We start from the raw sequence: 7,797 nt of genomic DNA, 5'->3' as shown, positions 1-7,797 counted from the left end.
TATATATATATATATTTTATATGTGAATTTGTATGTATATATAGTTTAATGAGTAAGTAAAAAAGTATAGAGTTTTTTAGTTAACCTCAGAAGAATGCATAGTTTTGTTTTGGCAATATATCAATATTCCTTTATTTTAAATAAAATATGAGAATTAATTTTCCCATATAATTATTATAACTATCTTCATGAAAGTAATAAAAACATTGAAAACATAATATATATATTCTACTATAAAAGTATATTAACTTCTAAATTATTATATATTTTAGTTTTATTTTTTTAATATAACTCATTTAAAAATATATTAATTAGACTTAATAAAAAATATACATAATCAATTATACCTTTTATTTTTTAATAATTATATTTATATTTTTTGGAATTATAAATTTTATTAAAAATCTCACCATAATATATGGTATGAATAGATATATTTATTTAATAAAACATATTTAAATTGTTTAATATAAAATATTATTATTATTATAATGTAAATATATATTAAAAAAATAGAAACTCATAACTATTATATTGATTAACTATAGATTTCACCGTAAAAACATATCAAATTATATTGATAATTGTATTCAATGTATATATAAAAATAATATAATAATATAATAATATATATATATATTCTTTCACTTTACATTTTTTATATTATATATATATATATATAATTATATTCATATGAATATTTTTTTGTACAAAGGAACAAATATTTTATATTACCAATTCTCACCTAGTATATAAGAATATTTTAGATATTTTGTATATAAGGTTATATTGGTCATTTTGTTTGAAATGAGGTGTAAAATCTGATAAAAAAAACTTTTTAGAATTTTTCAGGTGTATCGATGAAATCAATGACGGTACGGCCATGCCTCAGTTCCTCCTCCTAATTCCTATAAATAGATGCATAGCCTGAGTCGACAAAATTAGAACAGCAAGAATTTTTCTTCCTCCGTGGGATTTTGTCAGCTCTCCCCGCGGTTAGATTCTACACTCGCACTTCCATACGTTTTCCTTCTGTTTGTTTGGCCATTACAAAAACTCTCTTTGCTCCGTTTCCCATCATCTTTTCTGTTACCATTACTCTCATTTTCTCTCTACTTCGTTTCTTGTCGGAATTTTCCGACCGAAAGAAATATCGTTTTTCTTTGACTGCTTTGCTGTCTGTTTAGTTTTTTTTTTTAAATCTCTGTAGACGGAATTTTCCCGGCGACACCAGAAGAAAAATGTTTTCCATTTTGGAATTTGGTAATGATCGTGAATATGGTTTCTCTGACTGGGTTCGATTCCCGCAGAATGCAGAACTCGGGGAAAATGAATCTCATCGGAGAATTCCTCTTCAAGATAATCGGTTTCTTGCTCACGAAGAAGACGATGATCGAGTTCATATGCTGTCCGACCAAGTTTATGAGCAGCAGCAGTTTTCCGGTGAGAGGCCGTCCTTCCGGCGCCGCCATTTTCTGCTCCAAAGCCGCGGCGTATGTTGTCTCAAACGCGGCAGTCGATGCCTTCATGGCCTACAAGATAATCTTCCTCTTTGGGCGCCTCTTCTTCTTTCTCCTCTTGGTCCTTGCCTTCTTCTTATACATATGGGAGGATCATATTAGCCAGATTTTAGCCCAGACCAGCCTGCACGCCGGATATTTGTTTCGAAACCCTACCTCTGCTGCTGCTGCTTATTCTTTCCCCTCTTATTCTGCTTCTCGGTTTAGGTACGATGTTTTCATCAGTTTCCGTGGACCCGACACTCGTAACGGTTTCGCAAGCCACCTTTTCTCCGCCCTGTGTAGGGCAAAGATCAAAACTTTCATGGACCACAAGCTTGAGAAGGGCGAGGACATTGCACGAGGGCTGTTCGACGCGATCGACGGGTCCAAGATCTCTGTGGTGGTTTTGTCAGAAAACTACGCCTCTTCGACCTGGTGTCTTGCCGAGCTGGCGAAGATTATGAAATGCAAGAGGAGGGGAGGCCACAGAGTGTTGCCCGTCTTCTACGGCATCAAACCCAGGGAGGTGAGGAGACAGACGGGAAGCTACGAGGCGGCATTGGTAAAGCATGAGAGTGATTCGACAGAGACAGGAACGGCGGAAAAGGTTAAGAGGTGGAGAGACGACCTTACGGAGGCGGCGAACCTCTTCGGATACGATTCCGATGAAATCAGGTGAGTCGGCTTTGGTCTTTGCTCCATTCTCCATACTGTATTAAAACCATATTAGTTAACAAAAGAAGAAAAAAATTAACACGTCCTTTGCGCAAAATAAGGCACGATGACGTTGGTCAGTGCCTGTGTTTGGCCCAAAGCCGGCAAGACTGTGTTCGTGTTTATTTTTCTCTCTATGTCCCATTTATTCATCATTCGTTTTGAAACGTGTTTTTTGTGAAGGCCTGAAGCTAAACTTGTCGATGAAATTGTGGAAGACGTCCTAGAGATTCTACAGAAGCGCGGATTATTTGGAATCTTTTGCCGTAGGTGATCGATCTATCTTGCCGTATGGATGTTATTGGATGTTTCAGAGCAGTCCCCTTTCTGTTTTCGTAATTTCGTCTTGGTTTTGTTGTTCTTCTTTTTCTTGTTTTCCTCTGAATCTCAATATGGTATGAGATTTCTGATCCCATCTTACACTTCTTTAATTTGGATTTCTTCTCTCGATCTCATCGGTCTCAGAAGAAGAAATTTCTCCTTTATTTTTTGTGGTGGGTTTTTCGGTGAGTTGATCGGAGAATCGGAGCTCACTAGTCCAGTTGGATCTGGGGCTGGCGACGAAGACGACGATGTTGTTTGTCAAGTGTTCGATAAAATTACCGAGTAAGAGAAATTTCCACTTTTGTCCTTCTCAATTATCTTCGTCATTGATTTTGATCCTTTTTTTTTATTATCGCTTCATCAATATTGATTCTTAATTCTTGTTTGTGTGTGTGATCTCTCAAAGTTTTGTCCTGTTGTTTATGTTCTGATCGTTTCATTCTGTGTTGTTTTCAACTTCAATCAATGATTTCACAATGCTTTCAAAATTGATGTTCTTCGATTAAATTCCTTCATCCCCGTTTTCAACTTGGGCTGAGATGCTGTCCTCTTCTTGTTCGATCTGATTCTTCATCATCATTTCTTTCCGGTCAAATCATCTTTTAGATCGTGGCAGCATTAGGATCGTGCAATCTCCGTTTTCCCGGGTCTCATTTTTATTTAATCGAAATCGTAACCTATGGAAGATTCTTGTTTCTGAAGATAAATTCATGTGTCCGTTGTTGCTGTTGGTGTTTTTTTTTCACTCGAGAGAATATATGTGTGAAAGGCTCGTCTTCTTCCTGACTTTGTGGCTACAAGATCGGGAGTGTTCTGTTCACGGTGTTCGGCTTGAAAACAGTTTTTATGTTGTTCTGGTGTTGGAGATTTGTTACACGAATTGTCGATACTGGAATTGCAAGGTCCGACTGATTGTTATACGATTGTCAGTTCTCTCTGAAATTTTCTGTTATTCGTGGTGACTCTGTTCTTGCTGTTCCGGTAATCTGAGGCTTTATTCATCAGTTTTTCGGATCTTCGTTGTGGTCAGCGTTTTCCCTTTCTGGATTTCGTTCCGTGTTTCTTGCTCGAGATCTTCGGTTTCCGTTCTGTGTTCTGTGTTGGTAGATTTTTCAATCTGTCGGGCTAAGGTTTTGAAGACATGTTCAGGTACCTTTCCTCTTCCTCTTCAGAGATTTCCACTTTCCCCCTTCGTTTTTTCGAGCTTCCCGGTCTGATTCGCACACCTTCTGTTTTCTTGTTTACAAATGGAACTAGCCGGTGTTCCATGGCTTGATAGGAATGTGTGAGGTTTATGTGGCCGATCAATCTTCTTTTTTTATCTCTTTGTTTTAGTTCACCGCTTCAGTCAGCTGCTGGGGCATTGTAACTGTTAGAAGATGCAATGTTGTTAAAACGTCAAAAACAAACGAGGCTTAACTGTTATATATATATATGTATGTATGTGTGTGTGTGGGTGAGACAAAATAGAAATATGTTGGTCAGTGCCATGTGTAAAAGTAAGTGCCTTTAGTCAAAAGCGGCTCATGTAGAGATATTGTCTCTAAAAGCCCAACATCCCCCACTTTTGTTTTGTCTATAAAACGACGGAAAGAAATCTCTTTTCCTTTCTCTCCCTCTTTTACTAATGAGACATAGTAATCGTCAGCGCCAAAAAAAAAAAAACTGTAAATGAAAGTGGACGAATGTGAACACACTAATATAAAAAAAGATGTTGGTAATTCAGATCATGCCCTTGTCCAAAAGGGTGCAACAGTTAGGAGGGATAGCGTCATAAACTATCATTCTATGATGCAATTAGCATCTAACAGTTCCCCTTTTATATAACATTGTTTTTTATCTAAGGTTGGGTGATTAAATTGGTAAAGAGAGTAAAACTCCTTTATATCACAGGTTTGAGTTTCCATTTAAAGAATGACATTTAACTGAATTTCTCCATTTTTCTAGAAGATATAGTTAAATTGAGTATACGATGAATTTTTAAAATAAAATAAAAAAAACTATTTTTAATCAATTTTTTTTCCGTATTACCATAGAATTTGATAGGGTGGAAGATAAAATCTATATGGTATGACCAGATAGAAAAATGTTGGCGGTCCGATGTGTGAAGTGACTTGGTCAGAATCAGCCGTGGTATTATTATGTGTACATGTTGCACAAAAAGGTCCATCTTCGGAGAAGCCCCCAACTCTAATGGTTAGTGATAATCCTTCCCTCGTAAGAGATGGAGGGTTCAAAACCAGTTCAGGCTGAACTTCCCCTTGAGTCAGTCAGCTTCGGCTGGTTAATCTGTTCTGCGTGGTTATCCGGCTATTGCGCAGTGATGAGAGGTTTACTATCGACATACCGACTGTTCGGTCTGAGGGGAAGCTTGGCGGTCGGGGTCCGGTCCGAAGGATCGTATGGCGGATTCCCACCGATATAAAAAAAAGGGTCCATCTTTGAATTGAAATTTCGCCTCCAAAAACCCAACAGCACCCATAATTCTCTTGCCCAATATTTCATTAATTTTTTTAAATAAAAATGACGGAAAGAAATCTTTTTTGCTATGAATGATAGGATTACGCTCAACGCAAAAAAAACAAACAAAAAAATTGTAAGTGAAAGTGGACAAAATTCAAATGGTTTTGCTATCGGCATTGGAGTTGCCAATCAAAACGATATGGATGTTTGGATAATCAATTGGATTTTACAAATTAAGGTGATTTCTAGAAACGTGTTATCGAAGTTCAGAGAATTCAGTTTTTATCACATGATCATTCGACTTTTTTTTATCATCCATTATCCATTTTTTAAATATTTAATATTTTATTCAATTAAAAAATACTCTAATAATGACAATTTTTATATTCTCAAATATTTTAAAATTTCATTTGTCACATGACCAGTAGAGGAGGGATTTTATATTCTCAATATGCTATTAGATTTGCAATGTGTGATACTGAAAAAGCATTTTTCTGGTATTGTAAATATTTTTTTTTTGAGACAAAGGGTATTGTAAATATTATTAGGATCTTGAGCAACACCCATATATACGGATATACACATATATACATGTAGATATATATATATATATATATATATATATATACATGCATATCCACATATATAAATACAAAATTTTGAATTTATAAAATTTTAAAATAAATTTAATTGACTATTAAATGGTAAGTATTTTTAATTAGACACTATTAATATAGCTTAAATGCATATCAGTCAAATCATTTAATGATTATATATTAGTTACATTTCCTTGAATGATCTCAAAGTAATCCGCGCGGTCGTTGTTCCATTACCTTTTCTTTGAATGTGGAATTTTAGGGAGTCACGTGCTTAAGATATAAGACCCAATCGGCTTAGAAAGAAAGGACACGTGTATGTGTATGTATACGATGACATCACATAATGTAAAAAAACCCGTTCCGTTCTCTTTGCTCTGTCCGTCTTTCGGTGCCTTCGCCTTATCTCGTAAGCGGAGTCAGCGGACCATAGGGGTTTGAAACTCTCAGCCTTTTTTTTTTTTTTTGGTTTGGTGCTTATCGGCGAAGGTGGTTTCGTGGTAGCAGTTATTTAGCCTCGATCATTCGCTGGCTGCATAATGCAGAACTCGCAAGAACATGGGTCATGTCGGAGAATTCTTCTTGACGACCATTAATGATTTCTTCTTCTTCTTCTTCTCCTTTATCCTCTTCGTTCTTGCCTTCGTCTTGTGCTGCTGTTGGGGTCATATTACTGTTTTGGAGCGAACCCAAGCCTCTGCTGCTTCTGCTTCTTGCCCCTCTTGCTCTGATTCTGGGTTTAGGTACGATGTGTTCATCAGTTTCCGAGGACCCGACACTCGCAACGGTTTCACCAGCCACCTTTTCTACACCCTGCGTAGAGCAAAGATCAGAACTTTCATGGACCACGAGCTGGAGAAGGGCGAGGACATTGCAGGAGGGCTGTTCGACGCGATCGAGGGGGCCAAGATCCTTGTGGTGGTTTTCTCAGAAAACTACGCATCCTCGACGTGGTGTCTTGATGAGCTGGCAAAGATTATGGAATGCAGGAGGAGGGGAAGAGGCCACAGGGTGTTACCTGTCTTCTACGGCGTCAAGCCCGTGGAGGTCAGGAGGCAAACGGGAAGGTACGAGGCTGCTTTGGTAATGCATCAGAACGGTTCGCAAGAGAAAGGAATCGCTGAGAAGGTTAAGAGGTGGAGAGACGCGCTTACCGAAGCGGCAAGCCTCTTCGGATATGATTCTGATGTGGTCAGGTGAGTTAGAGTACAGCGAAAAATGTTTTCTATGTTTTTATTCATAGGAGAATACTGTATTTATAATAGTATCCTTATTTTGAGATGAATCTCAAGTGAAGTATGAGGCCCTGGTTTGCTTTCAATTACACATTCCGGTAATACTTTTGCATCTTCTAACATTTTCTTTTTTTACAGTCCGGAAGGTAAACTCGTCAACAATATCATCGACGACATCCTAAAGATGCTACAAAATCCGAGCATAACCCGACCCACTTCTCACGTAAACTTTGTCGGAACAACAACTCTCGGGGAAGCCTCCAACCCAGTGGTTAGCGGCAACTCAATACCTAGAGGTGGAGAGTTCGAAACCTCAGGGTGTCTGAGCTTCCCCTTAAACCGCTCAGTTTCGGCTAGTTCACTACAAAAAAAATGGTCATTTCCAACGGGTAAATCCGTTGGAAATAGCCAAATTTCCGTTGGAAATTAACGTTTCCAACGGATTTATCCGTTGGAATTTCGTCGTTAGAAATCGATGTCCGTTGGAAAACCGTTGGAATTTTCAACGGAATTTCAACGAATTTTTCCGTTGGAAGTTTCCAACGGATTTCCAACCGGCATCCGTTGGAATTTTCCAACGGAATTTTCAACCGCATTCCGTTGGAATTTTCCAACGAAAAATTTGAAATATATTCCCGACCCGACCCGACCCGACCCCGACCCCGATCCGACCCCGACCCCGACCCCGATCCCGATCCCGATCCCGATCCCGACCCCGAATCTGACCTCGACCCCGACCCCGACCCCGACACCGACCCGACACCGACATCAACACCAACCCGATCCAACCAAAACACGATCCCGAAACTCACTTCCCAGTAGGTCACCCATCCTTCCACTGCTCCAGCTCAATCCTCCTTAACCCTAGAGTTCTAATTAGAACTTCCAACTCCTCCAAGTTAAACTTCTGATATCATATAACATTAATATATATACATATTCAAATTCATATATATATATATA

At 38.2% G+C, this 7,797-nt stretch overlaps 2 protein-coding genes across 3 annotated transcripts; both read left to right on the top strand.

The window, feature by feature from the left end:
* Positions 1 to 909: 909 nt before the first annotated feature.
* On the top strand, positions 910 to 2,874 carry LOC104811198 (TMV resistance protein N-like). 2 transcript variants are annotated; one of them, XM_010537834.1, is made up of 4 exons: positions 910 to 995; positions 1,311 to 1,727; positions 1,806 to 2,177; positions 2,400 to 2,669. In XM_010537834.1, exons 2-4 carry the CDS (start codon positions 1,312 to 1,314, stop codon positions 2,488 to 2,490), a joined length of 879 nt encoding a protein of 292 aa, XP_010536136.1. In that variant the 5' UTR covers positions 910 to 995; position 1,311; the 3' UTR covers positions 2,491 to 2,669. The 2 variants fall into 2 exon arrangements, with proteins under 2 accessions (XP_010536136.1, XP_010536135.1); XM_010537833.1 differs by having other exon boundaries at positions 1,311 to 2,177; positions 2,400 to 2,874.
* Positions 2,875 to 6,157: 3,283 nt separating this feature from the next.
* On the top strand, positions 6,158 to 6,799 carry LOC104811307 (toll/interleukin-1 receptor-like protein). The gene has a single exon (XM_010537967.1). It carries the CDS (start codon positions 6,158 to 6,160, stop codon positions 6,797 to 6,799), a length of 642 nt encoding a protein of 213 aa, XP_010536269.1.
* Positions 6,800 to 7,797: the final 998 nt, after the last annotated feature.

The sequence above is a fragment of the Tarenaya hassleriana genome, unplaced genomic scaffold, assembly GCF_000463585.1.
Source record: "Tarenaya hassleriana unplaced genomic scaffold, ASM46358v1 Cleome19, whole genome shotgun sequence".
Lineage (NCBI taxonomy): Eukaryota > Viridiplantae > Streptophyta > Magnoliopsida > Brassicales > Cleomaceae > Tarenaya > Tarenaya hassleriana.
Note: the sequence above shows the minus strand (reverse complement) of the source record. Positions and strands in the feature narration are given on the sequence as shown.

Coding starts and splice junctions, on each gene's coding strand:
- LOC104811307 (XM_010537967.1), top strand. CDS start 6,158: ATGGGTCATGTCGGAGAATTCTTCTTGACGACCATTAATGATTTCTTC.
- LOC104811198 (XM_010537833.1), top strand. CDS start 1,312: ATGCAGAACTCGGGGAAAATGAATCTCATCGGAGAATTCCTCTTCAAG. Junction 2,178..2,399: donor TACGATTCCGATGAAATCAG/GTGAGTCGGCTT, acceptor TTTTTTGTGAAG/GCCTGAAGCTAAACTTGTCG.